Source organism: Phascolarctos cinereus, unplaced genomic scaffold, assembly GCF_003287225.1.
Source record: "Phascolarctos cinereus isolate Bilbo 61053 unplaced genomic scaffold, phaCin_HiC Scaffold_726;HRSCAF=1367, whole genome shotgun sequence".
Taxonomy (NCBI): domain Eukaryota; kingdom Metazoa; phylum Chordata; class Mammalia; order Diprotodontia; family Phascolarctidae; genus Phascolarctos; species Phascolarctos cinereus.
In genome coordinates, this window is record NW_027556098.1 from 424,492,516 (window position 1) to 424,513,353 (window position 20,838).

A 20,838-nucleotide genomic window follows, 5' to 3' on the forward strand; every position below is an offset into this window, starting at 1 on the left:
GGAGTGGGAGCTGAGTCAGGTGTCTCTGGGGAGCCTCCAGCCTCCTTAAAACCCTACCCTGCCACCCATCCCAGGTCCTGTTGTCTCCAGAAGGTTCCCAACTGGCCACAGGCTAAGATGCCGGAGCCCAAACCAGGTGGGGACCCCCCAAGCCCTCACCCCAACCTCTTCCTGAAAGGGAGGCTGGAAGGGGCGTGCTCCCTGTCAGTGCTAGGAGCCCCAGGGTTGGAAGGGACATGGGAAGGACAACCCTGGTCTAGGAGAGGAAGATGATTGGGGCAAGGAAAAAGAAATGTGGAATTAGGGGAGCTTGGAGGCTAAGGGCTGGAAAGAGCAGGATCCTCGGGCTAGGATGGGGAGGGATCCTTTGGCACAGGAAAAGCCTCTTCCCAGGGTGGGGGGAGGGAGCCCCTTGTGTAAGAAATGTAGGGAAAAGAGCCCTTGTCCCTGGTAGGAGGAGGGAGCCCCTTGTATGTAGGGGAAGGGCCCCCTCATCGAGGAGAAGGAGCCCCCTTGTGTAAGAAATGTAGGGAAAAGAGCCCCTGTTCTTGGTAGGAGGAGGGAGCCCCCTTGTATGTAAGGGAAGGGCCCCCTCATCGGGGAGAAGGAGCTCCCTTGCACTCAATGGGAGAAGGGGGTCCGAGCAGGGTGCTGGCACTGGGTGCTGGGTGGGTCCTGAGTGCTGGGTGCTGGATGCTGAGCTCAGCACATGGGTGTCCAATTACCTGACCTTGGATCAAGCTAATTATACCCCAGGCCAGCCCATCTGGAAAAGGTCAAAACCAGTTGGCCTGGGCTTAGGCGGGGATGAGGAAGGAGCAGAGGCTTTATTTGGGGGGATCCTCCCTGATCCTGCTGGCCCTGCCCTCTGTCACTGGAGAATGGTAAGATTCTGGGGGGAGGAAGCGAGGGAAAGCAGGTGTCTGAGGAGCCATCCAGGATTGGGTGCTGAGGGACATCTGAAGGGAAGGGGCTGTGCTCAGCACCCCTGGGTCCTGGAGTGGATGAGGGCCAGAGGATTAGGACTCCTGGGCTCCCTGGTTCTGCGACATTTCTCTGCCTCCTTCCCCTCACAGCTGCCAAGAAGCCTGCTGCCAAAGCTAAGGATGTCCCCAAAAAGCCTACCCCTGAGAAGGAGGCTGCGCCTGCCCCACCCAGTGGTGAGACACCCCTGGCCCAGCCTCAGCCCCACCTCTGGCCCAGAGATGTCTGCAGATATGGCTCTCCTCCCATCTGGAACCCCAAGGACATGGCCCAGAGATTGTGTCTCCTCTCTAACCTACTGGTTCCTAAGCCATCTACACTGTTGAGTGTCTGTTCCCCCAATCCTCACCCTCCTTTCCACAGACTCCCTCTGAATTTGGGGGGCCTGGCTCCCCTTCTTGTCCTTGAGCCTCTCAAACCTCTGAGCCTCCTTTCTCTGAGCCCCCAAACTTTGGAGGACCCCTATTCCCAGTTTTTCTTCCTGCTCCTGAGACCTTTGGAAACCAAATTGTTCCAGGCTCCTTCTAACCTCTAGAAAGCCTAGATCCTAAACCTGCCTCAGATACTTGGCTCTGAGCCCCTGTCTAGGTCTCAGTTTCCTCATCTGTAAAACCAGGGTGTTGGACTTCATGACTACTGAGGTCTCTTCTGGCTCTAAATCAAGGATGCTCTGATTCCACGACCCCTCTTTTTAAAAATTAATTTATTTATTTTTGGTTCTCAACATTCATTTCCACAAGATTTTGAGTTCCAAATTTTCTCCCCATCTCCCCCCTCCCCCCACCCCAAGATAGCATGCATTCTGAATACCCCTTCCTCTAATCTGCCCTCTCTTCTATCACCCCCTCCCTTCTCTTATCGCCTCCCCCTTCTATTTTCCTGTAGGGCAGGATAGATTTCTACACCCCATTTCCTGTATACATGATTCCTCTTGTCCCCAGCCCCCAGATCTTTGAGCTCTTGCCTCCCTGCCTCCTCCTTCCCTGCACCAAATTCTGAAGAGATCCAGCAGACCTGGGTGAATGTGGAGGGAGGTGACTGGTTAGGGAGGTGAAAAACCAGTCCTGGTATTAAAAGGCCACTGGTTTTCCACTTTGATTGGGGGTGGGGGGGGTTGTGCCCCTGCCAAGCACTCTCCTAAGCTCCTGAGTCCCAGGATGGAAAAACAGAGGCCTCAGGTAGCTAGTGAGCTCCGGGGGTCTGTCCAAGAGAGGCTCACTGGATACCAAGCACTGTCCTGCCTTCCTACCTTCTGCTCCAGGAAGCTTCCTAATCTCCCCTTCCTTTCCTCCCAGTGCCCTCCCCCTTCTTTTCTCCCTCATAGTCCCCTTCTCCTTCTTCTCTCCCAGTCCCCTTCCCCCGGTCCCTTTCCTCTGTCCTGCTCTCCTTCCACTCTCCCTCCTCCTCTGCTTTCCATTTCCCCTCCCCAAGTCTTTCTCCCCTCTCCTAGTTCTCCTGCTTCCCAGCCTCTCCCAGTTCCCCTCCTCCAGTCCTTCAGTCCTCCCCATTCTAGTCCCCCTCCCCCTCCATCCCTCCTTCATCTCTAGCTGTCTGCCACTGATTTGATGCCTAATTATGCACTAAGTTCTGCCGAAATTATTAGCAAAGTACTTCATGATCCAATGATTAAGGCAGAAGGAGCCATGGGGGGAAGACGCCAATTCAGGCTTGAAGTCAGGAGCCAGTTCTTAACAATTAGAGATAACCAAGAGGGAGATGGGATGCCACGAGAGGTAGTGAGCTCCCCATCACTGGAGGGTCTTCTGTGTGGGGAGTCGATGACCACTGAGGTCGTCCACTACTGGTATTCTAGTCATAATGCCCATTCCCCTCCCCCCAGCCTAGCCGAGGAAAGCTTCCCGGAGGCTGGGTGGAGGCATTTTTGTTTTTGTAGCTTCAGAGCTACCTTGTATCCACCTTGTAGGCATTCACTCCAGCCTGTATGTAAACCTGTGGTCTTCCCTGGGTTACTTTGTATCAATCAATAAACCTTTATTAAGAGCCTTCTATGTGCCAGGCACTGAGCTAGTGCTTCTTGACTGATTGATTCATTAGTGCCTAATAAATGTTGGAAACTGGGGGATCAGAGAATGAGGGAGAAATCCTGACTCTGCCTGGCTTTATGACTGTGAGCATGACCCCAGTGCCCTCTGGCCCTCAGTTTCCCCAGATGTAAAATCGGTTCCTTATCTTCCCTTCCGCCCCAACATTCTGTAGTTTAACCCAACCCTCCTCATTTTGCAGGCGGGGAAACTGAAGTTCAGAGGTCAGGGACATTATTCTACAGAAGGGAAAAATCAGGCTGAGTGAGGGTCAGGGACTTGTCCACCCTCTCATTCTGCAGAGGAGACTGAGGCACGGAGTGGGTCAGGGATTGTAAGCTCCTTGAGGGCAGAGACTGTCTTGTGCCTCTTTTTGCATCTCCTGCCCTTGCATGGAGCAGCCACTTAGACTAACTGGCTGTGGGGGGAGGTGTGCCCTCAGTTCTCAGGTCTCAGGAATCACCTCAAATAAAGTAACCTCACTCCCTCCTCGGCTCTCTGACTAAGCCCCTGACTCACAGAGTGAAAGGCCCATTTATAACCTAGAGTCGCCCCCTGAGGACCAGTCACCCACTGCCGAGGAGCCCACTGGGATCTTCTTGAAGAAACCAGATACTGTGTCTGTAGAGGCAGGTAAGGAGGGCTGAAGCTGAGCTTCGGGAGAGGCTGGGGAAAAGGGAGGTCCCAGTGTCCCAAAGGGCTGGGGAATGGGATGTCGAGGTGCCCCCACGCTTGGGTGGCTGAGAGAGGCTGAGGCGCCGAATACCTGGGTGCCCCAGAGAGGTACAGGGGCTAGCCACCTGAGTCCCCAGGGGCTAGGGTGAACTGCCAGCGAGCCAGATGCCCGGGGCCTTGAAGGAAGCTGCGGCTTAGATACCTGGGTGTCTGAGGTGCCCGGCCCCCCAAGCCAGGATAAGCCCTGGATCCAGGGGCCTGGCAGGGTGGGAAGGCCTTAGACCTTGGAGATTGCCTGGTTGACATCCTGTCCCCTGGTGCCCAGGGAAGGACGTGGTGATCACAGCCAAGGTGAACGGGAAGGAGCTCCTCGAACAGCCTGTCATCAGATGGTTCAAAGGGAAGTGGCTAGAACTGGGCAGCAAGAGTGGTGCCCGATTCAGCATCAAGGAGAGCCATGACCAGCAGAGCAACGTGAGGGCCTCAGAATGCCATGAGGCTGGTGGGCCAGGCCTGGGGCAGCGGGGTGGGGGGAGAGGGAGGGGCCACAGAAGCGGGAGGGGTGGGGGGGCCTGGAGCAGCAGTGGTGGGGTAGGGAGCCTGGGGCCACCTTTGAGACACACTTGGCTGTGTGACCTTGGGCCAGTGCTCTAAGCCATGTTCTTACTCCCAGTACCAACAGAATCAGAGTTCTGGTCCCTATCCCTATGTACACATTTCCCCCAGGGCAATGAAACCCCCTGAGGGCAGGGGCTGATCTGGGCTTTAGTCTTGAGCTTAATACACTGTATTTGGGGCTGGGATTTCTGCAGCAGAAGCCTAGGGCAGACTGCAGGAGTCTGAGAGAGGAGTGACTGGCCTTCTCCTGGGCCAGGCAGGGGAGGCAGCCAGCGGCTCCCGAGGGAACGACAGAATGCCAAGGCCCCTCAGGCCCTGCCTGGGCCACCAAGCCTGAGGCTCTCTCTCCGGTCTACTCAGGTGTACACGGCCGAGCTGCAGATCAGAAAGGTGGTTGTGGGTGACCGGGGGGAATACCGGTGCGAGGTGAAGGCCAAGGATGCCTGTGACAGCTGCAGTTTCAACATCGATGTGGAAGGTGTGATGTCATGCCTTATCAAGGGCTGCCATGTTGGCGCCCCAGTGGGAGAAGAGCGTCCCCGGCAGAGGGGATGGGGGAGAGTCCAGGGGCGGCAAGGACCCTGAGGGAGGGGAAAAAGAAGGACCCTCATTCACTCCTATCCCATCCCCTATCCTCAGTCCCCAGCCAGGACAGCGGTAACATCCTGGAGAGCTTCAAGCGCTCGTGAGTGACCCCCCCCAGCCCTGCTCTCCCCCTAGGAAGCCAACGGTGGCAGGTGCCGCTGGCCCCTAATCTCCTCACACGTCCTCTCACTCTGCCCCAGGGGTGTCGATGGCCACGACTGGGAGGTCTGGGGCCTGGCGGAGGGGAAGAAGTCCAAAGAGGAGGGGAAATCCCAGAGCTGAGGCATCTAGGAGTGTGGGGTGCACAAAGCCCTGGACCTCGAATCCCCAAGCCCAGAATTCAGGTCTCAGCCTCAGATTTAGCTGTGTGGGCATGGATGAGTCATTTGACCTCCATGTCCTCATCTATAAAATGGGCATAATAACAGCAACCCCCTCCCTCCCAGGGCTGTCCAGAATAAAACGTGTTAATGATTTGTACAGCACTTTGCAAACCTTAAAGTGCTGTAACACACTACCTAACAGTCTCTCTCCCTGCAGAGGTGAAGGGAAGCCTGAAAAGGCGGGAGAACTGGACTTCAGCGGTCTTTTAAAGAAAAGGTAAGGCCCCAGGCAGCCCCCTCAGCCTACTCTGCAGCCCCACGGGAACCCCGCTGCCTCTGCTGGCGTCCTTGCTGGCTCCCGGCCCCAGCTGGGGCCGGGGTCTGTCCTTGAGGGTGGGGGTGGGTGGGTCTAGCAGGCTCCGGGCTCTTCGTAGGGAAGTTCATCTGCCCCTCCCTTCCCCCTTCCCCTTCCCCCTCCTCTCCCCCCTCCTTGGCCTTCCCCTGGCCCTCCCCTTCCCCTCCCCTCCCCCCTCTTCTGCCCCCTCCCCTTCCCTCCTCATCCCCTTTCCCTTCTCTTCCTCCCTTCCCCGCTCCCCTGCCCGTCTCCCCATCCCATGTCCCTCTCCTTTCCCGGCTGCTTCCAAGCCTCTGGCCGTCTGGGCTTCCAGGGAGGTGGTGGAAGAGAAGAAGAAGAAAAAGAAGGATGATGATGACCTGGGCCTGCCCCCCGAGGTCTGGGAGCTGCTGAAAGGCGCCAAGAAGAGTGAGTACGAGAGAATAGCCTTCCAGTATGGCATCACCGATCTGCGCGGGATGCTCAAGCGCCTGAAGAAGGCCAAGGTCGAGGTCAAGAAGACCTCAGGTCAGAGCCTGGGGATGGCAGGGAGGGGGAGAGCTGAGGAGGGGGAGAGCTGGGGAGGGGGAGAGCTGAGGAGGGGGAGCTGCTGGGGAGGCACAACTCAGGGGGGCTGGTCCCTGAGCCCCTTGGTCCCAACAGCATTCACAATGAAGCTGGACCCGGCTTACCAGGTAGACAAGGGGAGCAAGATTAAGCTGGTGGTAGAGATCAGTGACCCTGACCTGCCCCTCAAGTGGTACAAGAATGGGCAGGAGATCAAGCACAGCAGCAAGTGAGTCCGGGGGGGGGGGGTGACAAAGGCTGGGAGAGCCTGGAGAACAGGGAAGGTCAGAGCTGGGAGGGAGCTTAGAACAGGGAAGGTCAGATCTGGGAGGGAGCTTAGAACAGGGAAGGTCAGAGCTGGGAGGGAGCTTAGAACAGGGAAGGTCAGAGCTGGGAGGGAGCTTAGAACGGGGAAGGTCAGAGCTGGAGGGAGCTTAGAACGGGGAAGGTCAGAGCTGGAGGGGACTTACAACAGGGAAGGTCAGAGCTGAAGGGGCCTTAGAATAGGGAAGGTCAGAGCTAGGAGGGGCCTTAGAACAGGGAAGTCAGAGGTGAAGAGACCTTAGAACAGGGAAGGTCAGAGCTGGGAGGGAGCTTAGAACAGGGAAGGTCAGAGCTGGGAGGGAGCTTAGAACAGGGAAGGTCAGAGCTGGAGGGGACTTACAACAGGGAAGATCAGAGCTGGAGGGGCCTTAGAACAGGGAAGGTCAGAGCTGGGAGGGAGCTTAGAACAGGGAAGGTCAGAGATGGAGGGGCCTTAGAACAGGGAAGGTCAGAGCTGAAGGGGCCTTAGAATAGGGAAGGTCAGAGCTAGGAGGGGCCTTAGAACAGGAAGGGTCAGAGCAGGGAATGTCAGAGGTGAAGAGACCTTAGAACAGGAAAGGTCAGATCTGGGAGGGAGCTTAGAACAGGGAAGGTCAGAGCTGGGAGGGAGCTTAGAACAGGGAAGTCAGAGGTGAAGAGACCTTAGAACAGGAAAGGTTAGAGCTGGAGGGGCCTTAGAACAGGGAAGGTCAGAGCTGGGAGGGAGCTTAGAACAGGGAAGATCAGAGCAGGGAGGGAGCTTAGAACAGGGAAGGTCAGAGCTGGAGGGGCCTTAGAACAGGAAGGGTCAGAGCAGAGAATGTCAGAGGTGAAGAGACCTTAGAACAGGGAAGGTCAGAGCTGGGAGGGAGCTTAGAACAGGGAAGGTCAGAGCTGGGAGGGAACTTAGAACAGGAAAGGTCAGAGATGGAGGGGCCTTAGAACAGGGAAGGTCAGAGCTGGGAGGGAGCTTAGAACAGGGAAGGTCAGAGCTGGAGGGGCCTTACAACAGGGAAGGTCAGAGCAGGGAAGGTCAGAGCTGGAGGGCCCTCAGAATGTGGAATGTCGGAGTTGATAGAGGGGTGATAGCACAGAACCCAGTAGGCTTGAGCTGCTCATTAACCCCAGAATGAAGTTACAGTTGGGTGGGGCCTTAGCAGTGAGAGAAGCCCACACCGAACCCGAAGGGACCTTGGGAGGTACAGTGGTGCATGTCAGAGGCTGCAGTGAGCACGAGGCTGAACGGAGGTGGGGAGGGGGTCTCAGGGGTGGGGCTTGGTGCCCCTGGAGGGGCCCTCAGCATCCCTGCGGCTGGGCCAGGTACGTGTTTGAGAACGTGGGCAAGAAGAGGATTCTCACCATCAACAAGTGCACTCTGGACGATGATGCCACCTACGAAGCGGCTGTCAAGGATGAGAAGTGTGTCACAGAGGTCTTTGTCAAAGGTGGGGGGCTCAGACAGGCGGGGGGGCATGCCAAGGGGCTGAGGGGAGCACTGACCATCGGGGGGCTTGGGCAGGCAGAGGGGGCATGCCGAGGGGCTGAGGGGGGCTTCCCGCCACTGACCATCCCTCACCTGCCCCTCAGAGCCCTCAGTCCTTATTATCACACCCCTGGAGGACCAGCAGGTCTTTGTGGGTGACCGCGTGGAGATGATGGTGGAGGTGTCAGAGGAGGAAGCCCAGCTCATGTGGCAAGTGATGTTGGGGCTCCTTCCTGGTCCCTAGCCTTTTCCCTGTGCTCCTGACCCCTCTACATCTAACTAGTGTGCACCTCAGGGACCCAAGCCATGCACAAGCCCAGCTCCTATCCTGGGACTCCCCTCCCCACCCTGAATGGCCCCAACACCCTCACCGTGAGCCCCAAACACCCCTTCTTATTCCCTATCTCCCATGTGGCCCCGATGCCCTCTGTGCTCCCTGGATCTGAGGCCTCCCCTTTCCTCTGCTCCCTCCCAGGATGAAGGACGGTGTGGAAATGACCAAGGAGGATTCCTACAAGGCTCACTACCGCTTCAAGAAAAATGGGAAGAAACACCTGCTGATTTTCACGGAGGTCACCCTAGAGGACAGAGGCCGCTACATGGTCGTGACCAATGGTGGCCAGTGTGAGGCAGATCTCATTGTGGAGGGTAAGGGGGCCCCTCCCAGGGAGGGGCTGGAGCCTGGGCCAGCGGGGTCTGCCTTGGCTGTGGCATGCAGGTCCGGTGGGACAGTGCACCTAGCTGGGGTTGCCCAGTGTAAGGAGCTCCCTCCCAACTACCACCTCCAGGACAGCAAAGCCAAGGGGAAGAAGAAAAGATTCAGAGGTCCCCAAAGGGCCTCTGGGGGCTGAAATTCAGAAGGCCTCATCTTCTAGTCAATTGAGTTCAACTCAACCACCATTTATGAAGTACCAACTGTGGACAGGGCCCTGTGCTCAGTGTTGGGGGAGACAGGAATTTTACATAACACCAAGTTCCTGCCTTCAGGGAGGTCATAGTCTAGCAGAGGGATTCTATTTCATGCCATACACATTTTTTCCTTTCTTTCTTCCTTTCTTTCTTCCTTCCTTCTTTCTTTCTTTCTTTCTTTTTCTTTCTTTCTTTCTTTCTTTCTTTCTTTCTTTCTTTCTTTCTTTCTTCTTTCTTTCTTTCTTTCTTTTCTTTCTTTCTTTCTTTCTTTCTTTTTCTTTCTTTCTTTCTTTCTTTTTTTTTTTGCTTTTTAGGCAATTGGGGTTAAGTGACTTGCCCAGGGTCACACAGCTAGTAAGTGTCAAGTGTTTGGTCTGAGGCTGGGTTTGAATTCAGGTCCTCCTGACTTCAGGACCAGTGCTCTATCCACTGCACCACCTAGCTGCCCCAACCATACACATTTATTAAGCACCAACTGTGTACAGGGCCCTGTGCTCACTTATGAGGGAGACAGCCCTCCTGTTATGTCAGATCTCTGCTCCCAAAGAGTGGATAGTTTAATTCCACTCAATTTAGTAAGCATTTATTAAGCACCTAATGTGTGCAGATCGCACATTCAGTCACCACTGGGACCATCCAGGGCTCAAGGAGTAGCTGATACCTGAACATACCCTCCCTCCCTCCCTCCAGAGAAGCAGCTGGAAGTGCTTCAGGGCATTGCAGACCTGACGGTGAAGGCTTCCGAGCAGGCCGTGTTCAAGTGTGAGGTGTCTGATGAGAAGGTGACCGGAAAGTGGTACAAGAATGGCATGGAAGTGCGACCCAGCAAGAGGATCAGCATCACCCATGATGGCCGGTAAGAGGCGAGAGGGGCCGGCAGCCCCTGCTTGGGGGCTCTCCCCACTTCTCCCCCAACTTCCAGCCCATCCTTTGGAAGAATACCCAAGGCCTTGGGCATGGTGGCCCCGGGAGGCCGAGCGCTGTGTGCAGAGGGAGGGAGCACCTCCGGACAGGGCAGGGCGAGTTTCTGGGGCCACTCGGTTTAGCCAGACTCTGTCCACAGGGGCACAGCTGTCACTGCTCGCGGGTTTGTCTAGTGTAGATCCCGCATCTGCTTCTGCAGCTGGCACTGGCTGCTCTTAGCCCTGCCCCGGGGCCAAGCAGAACGTTGGTGAGCCCAGAGAAGGGAGGACTCAGGGGACATGAGGGCTGGGTTCTGGAATTGAAAGGCTGTCCTGGGGAGAAAGGATCGGGCTTGTTTGTTGGACTCCAGAGGGCAGAAGCTGGTGCGGTGAGTAGAGACAGCTGAGGCCTGATGTCACGGAGAGCTTCCTAACCATCCGCGGTGCCCCAGCGTAGAAAGGGGGCCAGGCTCCCCCTTCCTGGAGGATGGGAATGACCCCATGGTGAAGCTTAGTCTGATTGCCCTCGATGGCTGGCGGGGCTCAGGTACTTCCTGTGCAAAATGGAGCCCAGAGAGCTGACCTTGGCAGCTGGGTGGGAGTCCTGGCCGTGTGACTGTGGGCAGATGGCCAGCCTCCAGTGCTCCGGGCAGCTCCTGAGAAGGCAGCGACCTGCATCGCCTCAGGGAATTAATTCCCTGTCCCAATGAAATCCCTGTCTCTAGGGCCCTGCTTGTAGGAAGGCAGTGCCCAGTTACAAGATTCTCTTGTGCATGATCCCTACTTTGCAGATGGGAAAACTGAGGCTGACAGGAGGGTCACCCAGTGAGGAAGAAGCTGAGGGAGAGTTTAAACTCAGGCCTTTCTGATCCTCGGTGCCTCCTAGTTCCCTATTGATCAATCAGTCAGGAAGTATTTACTAAATGCCCACTGTTAGCCAGGCTCTACGTTAGGTGCTAGGGATGTAAAAACAGGAGCGAAACATTTCTGCCCTCAGAGGGTTTATGCTCTAATGGGGAAACCATTTGGACCTATGTAAGCATGCCCACACTGTGTGCCAAGTCCAACCCCTCACTTTACAGATGGGGAAACCAAGGCCCAGAGCAGTCTGGCCAGTCAGCCGGCATTTATCGGTGCCTTCTCTGGGCACAGCTCCAGGGAGATAGACCGAGTATAACCCAGGTCCTGCCTCTGTTGGGAGAGTCAGCAGGGATAGAAATAGAAATGGAAATATTTACAGCAGCCCTGTGGGGGCGGCAAGGCAGGGTAAGAGGCAGGGACCGCTGACCCACATCTGGCTCCCTGTCCACTCCCAGCAGACCTCGGTGATCTCAGGCCCCTTCCCACTTAGCAGCCTGTCATCCCAGGGGCTCCAGGGGGCCACAACCTGAGGGGTGGGGTGAGGGGCACAGGGAGAAGGCCTCTGGGCCTGGGCATAGGTATCTCTCACCTGTTATAAATATCACAGTGTCATATGCAAACCTAATCATTTGCCTAAACCCCATGGAATGTGGCTGTTCTGCACATGGGTCCTCACTCCCCCACCTGCCTGTGGGCTGCTTGTAAATGAGGTGGGACCCTGTGGTCCTGAGAATTCCATGTAAACCACGTGGCCTCTCCTGTGGCCTGGCTGTGTCCAGTGGCGGGGGGGTAGTGGCCATCCATGGGGGGAGGGGGAGTCTAAGACTCAAAGGGAGAGGGACACTGGAGGACCCCTCCCTGTCCTCAGGTTCTCTGCATCTGTGGTATGGGATGGCATAGCTCCCTCCCAGCTCTGATTCCCGGCATCCTACAGTCCATGTTTCCCCTCCAGATGCCACAAGCTGGTCATCAATGATGTCCATCCTGAGGATGAGGGCGATTACACATTTGTGCCGGATGGCTTTGCCCTGACCTTGTCAGCCAAGCTCAACTTCCTGGGTGAGACTAACCCCCACCCCAACTCCGTCCCTCAGTATTGTGTGATCTTGGAACAGTCTGTCTCCATCACTGAGCCTTGGTTTATTGTTCTGTCAAATGGGGGTGTGACCTCAATGAATCAAGTTCCCAGATTTGGAGCCCCGTGCCTGATGCCCCATCACAGGGCCTTGTTGATAAGAGAAAGGACCCACCCCAGCTTTCTAAGACCGTTTCTAAGAATGCCAGAGCAGGGCCACAGAAGGAGGGGGGGTCCGGGTCCGAGGCAGCTGCAGGAGAACACAAACTACATTTCTGGAAGGAATTCACCAAGCTCTATCAACAATTAGGAGGTCTTGGGTGAAGAATGAATACCACAGAGGAGCAGTTTGGGTTTTCTTCCCTGTCGCCCGTGGAGGAAAAGGGATTCCCCCAAAATGGATTTGGGAATTGAACAATTTCACCGGAAGGTGGGATGGGAACTGCTGGGATGATAGACTCCTGGCCAGGGATGGGGCATCAACACCTTATTAAACACCTACTGTGTGCCAGCACCCTGCTAAGTGCTGGGGATGCAGAGAAAGACAGAACTAGAAAGAAACTCCACCCAGGCTGATAAGAATGCACTGACCAGGGGTCCTGCAACTGTAATAGAAATGGCAGGACTGGACAGAGAGAAAGCTATATTATGTGAATCCCCAAGATACTTACCAGAGAGCAGGGGCTAGACGGGGATCTGCAAACTTAAAAAAAAAGTGTGTTTTGATAACTATTTCAGTAGAATTGGTTTCCTGTATCATCCGATATATAATTATTTAAAATGTGACTCTCAGAGGCCTCACCGGAGGTTTCCCCAACGTGACTGACTGCTCAGGGGCCCATGCTGCAAGCAAAGGCAAAGAAATTCAACAGAGGTCAATGTGACCTCTTACACTTCACTTCCCCAGTGGGATGCGATGCCTGGGAGGCGTGACCTGCCCTCTCCAGCTCTTACTGGAAGACCGCTTCTTGGATATGGTCTGGTGGCCATCCTTTACATGGAAGGCTTGCATGAGTCTGCTGCCGAGGCCCCTTCCAAATCTCAGATTCTGTGAGTCTGATGTCAGCCAGCCAATAAGCACTCATTAAGCACCAGGCCCTGGGTAAGTGCTAAGGACATAAAAGACAGCACTTGCCTTTGAGGAACTTACAATCTATTTGGAGTCCAAGATGGGGAGGCAGAATTAGGCAGCAGCTGTTCAGAAAAGGGTCTGGGGGTTTCAGCGGACTGCAAACTCAAGCAAGCTGAGTGGGTGGGGACATGTGGCAGCCAAGAGGATCACGACTCCTGGAATAGGAGAAACTTCCTAAAAATGAGAGCTGCCCTACAGTGGAATAGGGCTGCCTTGAGAGGCAGGGGGGCTTCCTTTCCTTGGAAGGCTTCATGCCCAAACGGGACCCTGCCCACTTGGACGGTATATCGGGGAAATAGATCGTGGGCATTGCTTTGTATGTGAGTTAGAGGAGATAGTCACCGAGGTCCCTTCCAGTGCTCAGATTCTGTGATTCAGAATGCTAAATTGGAAGGGGCCCTGGAAGTCATTTTATTACAGAACCCCTTAATTTTAGAGAAAAAGTACTCAGTGGAGTGTGGAGAGGTGACCAAAGTCATAGAGCTAATAATTGGCAAGTCCCTCACATCTCAGGCAAACCATTCTCTCTCTGGGTCTCAGTTTCTTTCTCTGTCAAACGGAGGCAAAGGCCTTCCCTGGCCACTTCACAGGCTGCAGGAATCCTGGGGGGCCCCCATTAGGGGGTGTTCCCAGGGTTCCAGGGGGCCCCCCAGTTCCCTATCCTCTCCCTCTCAGGACTCTGTCCTCCTGGTCTTCATCTGCCCTACATCCCGAGCCTGGCAGCAAGGGCATATGAAATGGGGAGGTGCTGAAGCCCCAGGGGCCAGCCCTAAGCTCCTAATAGCTTCCTCTTTCTCTCACTCCCAGAGATCAAGATCGATTGTGTGCCCAAGCAAGGTATGTACTGCTGAACTGGGCGGGGGCGGGGCTGGAGGAGCTGGCCTTTTGGGTCCCAGAGGGAGGGGGACTGAGAGGCCTGGGAGCCGTGCGGAATGGTTGGGTGCCCAAGGATAGTGAAGGCCAGGGAGCTGGATGCCTCTGCTCTCTTGAATCCCCGGGTCCCCGAGAGCACTGTGGGCTGGGGGTTCTGATCTGTGGGTCCCCAAAGAAGGTCAGGGCTAGAGTCAGTTGCTCTAAGAGGAGCAGTGGCTGGGGCCCCTGATGGTGCTCAGGGCCCGCAGGGAGGCTGCCTTGGGCGTCCTGGGCTCAGGAAGACCCAACTCTGTCGCCCCCGTCTGCTCCCAGAGCCCCCCAAGATCCACTTGGACTGCTCAGGGAAGACCTCCGAGAACACTATCATTGTGGTGGCTGGAAACAAACTCAGGCTAGATATGGCCATCGCAGGAGAGCCTCCTCCCACAGTCACCTGGATGAAGGGGGATCAGGTATGGGGCAGGGGAGACGGCTCTTTCCTTGGGCATCTCCCCTTCCCTCCCTCGCCTGCCCCTCACTTGCTGTGGAGTCTGGGGGAGCAAGCCCCCTGCTCACTTTGGGCTTCTTTATCTATTTAAAACAAAAAGGAGGGGAAGGAGGAGAGTGGGGGAGGGGAGGGGAGGGAGAGGGGGAGGGGGAGGAAAGGGGAAAGGGAAGGGCTAGACCCTCCAAGAAGCTCTGATGCTCCTGTCCCTTTCTCCACTTCCCCCTTTTTCAAGGGAATTCAGCAAGGCTTGACTGGCCTTCCTGGCAGCCGGCCAGTTCCGTGCCTGACCCCGGGCTCTGCTGGGTCAGCAGAAAGGGGAAATCAGCTCCTGCCCACCTTCCCCAGGACCTTAGAATCTGGTGCTGGAAGGGCCTTGAAAGATTGTTAGTGCAACTCCCTCTTAAAGATGGGGAAACTGAGGCCCAGCAAGGCTTGTGCAGGCACCCATGGAGGGCCTCATCTGCAGAATCCCATCCTACTCAAGATGAAAAGGAGCTTGGCAATCAGGTCCAGCTCCCTTATTTGTCAGATTGGGAAACTGAGGCCTCAGCCCACTAGGACAGTCAGGATTTCTGAATTCAGTCTCCTGGCATCCTTGACCTGAGAATCAAAGGTTTCTCACCTGGCGCCCTCTTCCTTTCCTAGGTGTTCTCGAACACCGAGGGCCGAGTCCGACTGGAGCGGCGGCCAGACAACAGCAGCTTTGTGATTGAGGGAGCTGAGCGGGCCGATGAGGCCAAGTACACCATCAAGGTCACCAACCCCATGGGCGAGGACACGGCCTCCGTCTTTATCAAGGTCGTGGGTGAGTGGGGAAAGGGCTTGGAAGGGCTGGGTGGAGAGAGGCCAGGTGGTAGGGGAGAGGCAGACTGTGGGGCTGGGAGAAGGAGGAGGCAGAAGGGGCCTTGGGGAAGGCAATGATGGTGGGACGGCTTTGGCCTCCACAGGGCTGACCTTTTCCCCCTCCTTCCAGATGTGCCAGACCCTCCTGAGGCTGTGTGGATCACGTCAGTGGGGGAGGACTGGGCCATCTTGGTCTGGGAGCCCCCCAAGTATGACGGTGGCCAGCCTGTGACCGGTGAGTCACCTGGGACTCCCTCCGTAGGGCTCAGGCCCAAGCTGGTCTCAAGGATGGGCCAGTAGGAGAGAAAGGTTCCTAGGAAATGGACTTTGTGTGATGCCTTTGACCTTCTGTGCTCCTACCCAACTTCCCTGTGACCTCCTGGCCTGGCTTCTGATTCCTTTTGGCCTGAGACCCGCTTAGGACCACCTGGCTTTATCATGGCACCTCAGTGACTCCCACCAAGTGCCTCTGTTCTCTCCATTGCCCTCCAGGGTACCTCATAGAGAGGAAGAAGAAGGGCTCTCACCGCTGGATGAAGCTGAATTTTGAGGTCTTCACGGAAACGACCTATGAGTCGACCAACATGATTGAGGGCATCTTGTATGAGATGCGTGTCTTTGCTGTCAACGCCATTGGGGTCTCCCAGCCGAGCATGAACACCAAGCCCTTCATGCCCATTGGTAAGGAGTGAGCGCCAACTCAATTTCCTCATCTATAAGGTGAGAGGGTTGGGGATTTCTCCGGTCCTTCCCAGCTGAGCCCCACAGTGACCCCAGTTAGACTATCTAACTGACTAGGCTAGGATAACCCAAGACCCTCCCAATGATCCATGACTCAGTGGCCCTCTGACCCTAACTCTGACCCCATCACGTCCCCTCAGGGCCACCTGCCTTCCTTTCTTCCTTCTCTGCTCCCTTGGCTGACCTCTTGGACCCCTTCCCACTCTCCCCTGCTCTCGCCCCTGATCCATGACCTCTGCTCCCTGCAGCTCCCACGAGCAAGCCAACACATCTAATAGTGGAAGACGTCACTGATACTACCACCACACTCAAGTGGCGCCCACCAGACAGGATTGGGGCCGGGGGCATCGATGGCTACATCGTGGAGTACTGTTTGGAAGGCTGTGAGTGACCTGGGAGGCTGCTTCTCCCTGACCCTCTGGGGGTTCCCACCTCCAGGTGCCATGTTTCCTTGTAGTCTGGGAGTCATCAAGAGGAATGGTGAGGGGGGTGGGCTTGGCCAGGGGCTGTAGGAGAGTCCTGAGCCGCCTGCATTCCTTCCCCCCTCCCAGCTGAAGACTGGGTTGTGGCCAACGCTGAGCCTGTGGAGCGCTGTGGCTTCACGGTCAAAGACTTGCCCACGGGAGCCAGAATCCTCTTCCGCGTGGTTGGGGTCAACATCGCTGGCCGCAGTGAGCCAGCCACCCTCGTCCAGCCGGTCACCATCCGGGTGATTGCACGTGAGTGACCCACTGACCTGCCACTGATACTGACCAGAGGCCTCCAGAGGTGTGTCCAGACGTCTGCTCACTAGGTCTCCCACCGACTCTCTGACTCTGGCTACTGTAGGCCAAGAGCACTATACTGAGGTCACCTGTGGGTGACCATTGACTTCTTACGGATGCCTCCCATTGGACACAACTAGTCACACTTCTAGAGAGTGACTGGCCGGCCTTGACCTCCCACTGACAGTGGCCACCGTGAGCCACGGTCAACCTCCTGACCCGTAACCCCTGACCTAAGACACCGTGGGCTGGAGTCCGTGTCCTTCTTTGGTCTCTGAATCCTGATCCCCCTCCCACTCCTGTTCCGCCCCCCAGAACAACCCAAGATACGGCTCCCAAGACACCTTCGGCAGACTTACATTCGCCAGGTTGGGGAGCACCTCAATCTGGTCATTCCTTTCCAGGTATGGGAGGCCAGGGGCCAGGGAGGGAGGGCCAGGAGTCAGAGCATCCCTTTACCTTTCACATCATCCACAGGGGAAGCCACGGCCCCAGGTGACATGGACAAAAGGAGGGGCTCCTGTGGACACATCCCGAGTCCACATCCGGACCAGTGACATGGATACCGTTTTCTTCGTGCGTCAGGCAGCTCGGTCGGACTCTGGGGAGTATGAACTTAGCGTGCAAATAGAGAACATGAAAGACACGGCCACCATCCGGATCCGAGTTGTGGGTGCGAGAGCTGCCTGAGGGATGAGAAAAGGGGAGACAGGATGGGGATGAGGAAAGAGAGAGGAGGGGAGTTGAAGGGACTGAAGGGTGGGGAGAGGGAATCAGGCAAGTCAGAAAGGAGGAGAGGAGCCTGGAGAGGCAGAGCTGAAGATGGGAATGAAGAAATGGAGGGGGGCAGAGATGAGGGAAGATGAGGAGAAAGTGGATAGATGGGAATAAGGGGAGGAGATGAGGGGAACAGGGGTGGGGAGGGGTGAAGTGGTGGGGATGGGGAGGAGGGAGGGAGTGGGGAAGGTGAAGAGGTGGGGATGGGGAGGAGATGGGAATGGGGAGGACAGTTCAGGGCTGGGGAGGGGGCCTAAGGGGATAGAGGAGTGGGCAGAGGAGATGCGATGGAGGACTCTTGAGGAGAATTGAGGAGCCCCTCCTCCCCCTCCCCAGAGAAGGCAGGGTCTCCCCAAAACGTGATGGTGAAGGAGGTCTGGGGTTCCAACGCCCTGGTGGAGTGGCAGCCCCCCAAGGACAATGGTAACAGTGAGGTCACCGGCTACTTTGTCCAGAAGGCTGACAAGAAGACCATGGTGAGGGGAGGGCACAGGCCCGGACAGTGGGGGGTGGGGTAGTGATTTGGTTGGGGTCTCCTTGTTTCACAGATGGAAAATTGGGGGGCAAAAGGCTTGGCCAGAGTCTCCCCCCAGATGTCTTGCTCCCCCTACCGCACAGAATTCTGATCCCTCCAGGCCCTTTCTACCCCCCCCCCAGGAGTGGTTCACTGTTTATGAACACAATCGACCCACCCAGTGCACGGTGTCTGACCTCATCATCGGCAATGAATACTATTTCCGAGTGTTTAGTGAAAACATCTGTGGGCTCAGTGACTCCCCGGGTGTGTCCAAGAACACAGCCAAGATCCTCAAAACAGGTATTGTCTGCCCTCCCCACAGGGTGCGTGGGGGCTGACCCCAGCTCCCCCAGCTCCTGCAGCGGGGGGCGTGGGAGGGGGCAGAGTCAGCATTTACATATGGAGTGGGTCAGGCCCCGCTCCTGGCCCCTTCCAGGGAGCCCCGAGTGACCCACTGGAAGGCACCAGAGCTCAGGTCCCAGCACACATGCTCCACGGGACCAGCCTCCAGCTCCCCTCTCCTCCCCCATTCACTGGATCTCTGTTGGGACCTCCTGGCAGGGGAGGAAGGCAGTGGAAGTGGGATTGCTCCCATCTTACCGATGGGGAAATTGAGGCTGGGGGGGAAGCCACACCGTTAAGAACTCAGAGCCTTGTCTGCAAGTCCAGCCTAGTTTTCCCTGTGCCTCACTGACTGTGTGCTTGGATTTGAATTTTTGACCCCTCTCGCTCTCTGTGCAGACAACCTGGCCAAGTCCCTGCCCATTTCCCCGCATGTAGGAGGAGGGGGTTGGAGCAGACGGAACCTTTCCTAGTAGTCTCGTGCCTCTGACACGTGGTGGTGGGTGCAGCCGTTGGGGGCCAGGGGCTGCCTAAGTTGCCGGGAGGCTGTGGCCGCTGTCCAAGGTCCCGCCTTACTCAGTCCTGGGATCGGCGTGGGGGAAGGGATAGGGGATGGTGGTCGCTGTCCAAGACCCGGAGGGGCCAGACGGGTGACCTTCTCGTCCTGTGTCCTTGCTAGGCATCACTTTCAAACCTCTGGAGTTTCAGGCACATGACTTCCGCTCGGCCCCCAAGTTCTTGACCCCACTGCTAGACCGGGTTGTGGTGGCAGGATACACGGCCGCCCTCTTCTGTGCTGTTCGGGGCTATCCCAAGGTGGGCAAAGGCACTGGGGGCTGGGGGAGGAGGAGAAGGACCAGGACCTGGGAAGAGGAGGGTTTCCTCGGTCACAGACAAAGGCATCGAAGTGAATCCAAGGACCCAGAACTGAATACTCGCTTGGCCACTCGCTAGCTATGGCCCAGCCGCTCCCCTCCCAGAGCCTTAGTTTCCCCATTTGTAGAGGGCGCATGATCTCTGAGGTCATCTTCAGCTCACACTCCAGGGATCCATTCCATTCCCTCTCACCGCAGCCGAAGGTGGTCTGGATGAAGAACCAAATGGAGATTCACGAAGACCCCAAGTTCATAATGACCAACCAGCAGGGGATCCTGACCCTCAGCATTCGCCGTCCAAGTCCCTTCGATGGGGGCACCTACTCCTGCCGAGCGGTCAACGAGCTGGGCGAGGCACTGGCCGAATGCAGGCTGGAGGTCCGAGGTGAGCATGGGGGAGGAGCTGCCCACTGAGTGTGGCGGGCCACGACTGGCGCACTTCCGGTTGGTGGCCTGCGGCCCCGTGCCTAGCAAAGCTTCCCCAGAGAAGCAGCGGGGAAGATTTGGAGGTAAGGGGTCTGGGTTCAAATCCTGGCTCCGTCAATGACTGGTTGGGCCGTTTTGGCAGGCCCTTTAACACCTCTAGGCCTGTTTCCTCCTTTACAAATGGGGTGAGGGCTGGACCAGATGACCTCTAAGGGACTCTCCAGCTCTGTCCTTTTTCAGAGGCAACTGGAGGACCCGAGTTCAAATCCAGCATCAAATACCTAACTGTGTGATCCTGGGAAAGTCACTTAACCACTCTCTGCCTCAGTTTCCTCATTTGTAAAAGGGAGAAAAGAGTAGCACCTACCTCTCAGGCTTGTTGTGAATATCAGATTAGATAATTTACAATCCTTTGCACGTAGTGCTCTAGAAACGCTATAATTGGTGATAATAACACGTATTCTGATAATTCTTTGAGAACCTTGGAAGGTATGCTCCCCTTTTCACAGGGGGAGAAACCTAGGCCTGGAGTGACTTCTTTGCCATGTTGGTTCTCTGCAGCATTTGGATTCCAACCCAAGCCTCTTGGCTGTAAGCCAAAGAAATGCTTTTTGACCACTTCCTCTCTCTTCAGTGGTAGAATGGCCTCAAAGGGCCCTGCCTGGCCTTGGAGGACCACTTTCAGATCAATTCCTGAATGCTGGAGACATAGGGTGTGAACTAAGCCAGGAACCCGTGGTCCACAGTGGTAGCCACATCAGGGAGGGGTGTGATCGTAATCATCACCCTGACAGGGAGACAGCACTGACCAGAGATGAGTGACTGGGGATGGGGAGCACAGGAGCCAGGCAGACGGCAGGTTCAGAGCTGTAAGGACCTGCCCTAACTTATAAATGGGGAAACAGAGACCCAGAGACGACATGTGACGTGAGGATCTGAATCCAGGTCCTCCAATCACAAATCCATGGCATCAAACCACAGATGTGGAGACAGAGAGAAAGTCAATCGGGCCACAAGGGACCTGGCCGTTCATCTCCCTCTCTGGGACTCAGTATCAACATCTGAAAGATGGGGATAATGATGCTCATGCGACTTTGTTCCTTTTCTCTCCTCTCCAGTGCCACAGTAATCCTTCCTGAGGGCAGCCAATGCCCCTCCTGCCCCACTCAGTCTGCTGAGACCCTGAAGAACCTGCCCCTGTACCCTACTCCATGGCGACCCCTCTCCCTCCAACTGGCTATGTCAAACACGAGACTTGACTCTGGCTCCTGTTGTCAATGTCTGCTATGTGGATGGATGGATGGATGGATGGATGGATGAGTGGATGGATGGATGGAGGGGAGGGAGTGAGGGGGGAGGGAGGGAGGGAGGGAGGAGGAATTCAGGACTTCTGCTGCTGG

The 20,838-nt window shown here is 56.2% G+C and overlaps 1 protein-coding gene across 1 annotated transcript; it reads left to right on the top strand.

Moving 5' to 3' along the window:
- The first annotated feature begins 20 nt into the window (after nt 1–20).
- MYBPC2 (myosin binding protein C2) lies at nt 21–20,702 on the top strand. Its single transcript, XM_020971962.2, has 28 exons — nt 21–136; nt 1,077–1,160; nt 3,573–3,659; nt 4,027–4,175; nt 4,680–4,797; nt 4,959–5,004; nt 5,445–5,504; nt 5,896–6,089; nt 6,225–6,357; nt 7,752–7,876; nt 8,019–8,124; nt 8,390–8,562; nt 9,514–9,679; nt 11,539–11,645; nt 13,601–13,630; nt 13,979–14,118; nt 14,799–14,958; nt 15,127–15,231; nt 15,489–15,677; nt 15,986–16,120; nt 16,289–16,456; nt 16,817–16,905; nt 16,979–17,174; nt 17,615–17,754; nt 17,936–18,095; nt 18,817–18,953; nt 19,211–19,397; nt 20,557–20,702. Exons 1-28 carry the CDS (start codon nt 118–120, stop codon nt 20,565–20,567), a joined length of 3,414 nt encoding a protein of 1,137 aa, XP_020827621.1. The 5' UTR covers nt 21–117; the 3' UTR covers nt 20,568–20,702.
- The last annotated feature ends 136 nt before the right edge of the window (nt 20,703–20,838 follow it).

What these genes read in the sequence shown, in the direction of transcription:
- MYBPC2 (XM_020971962.2), top strand. An exon ending in AGCCAAGCTCAACTTCCTGG is followed by an intron (nt 11,646 to 13,600) that starts GTGAGACTAACC and finishes TCTCACTCCCAG; the next exon opens with AGATCAAGATCGATTGTGTG. An exon ending in GGAGTACTGTTTGGAAGGCT is followed by an intron (nt 16,121 to 16,288) that starts GTGAGTGACCTG and finishes CCCCCCTCCCAG; the next exon opens with CTGAAGACTGGGTTGTGGCC.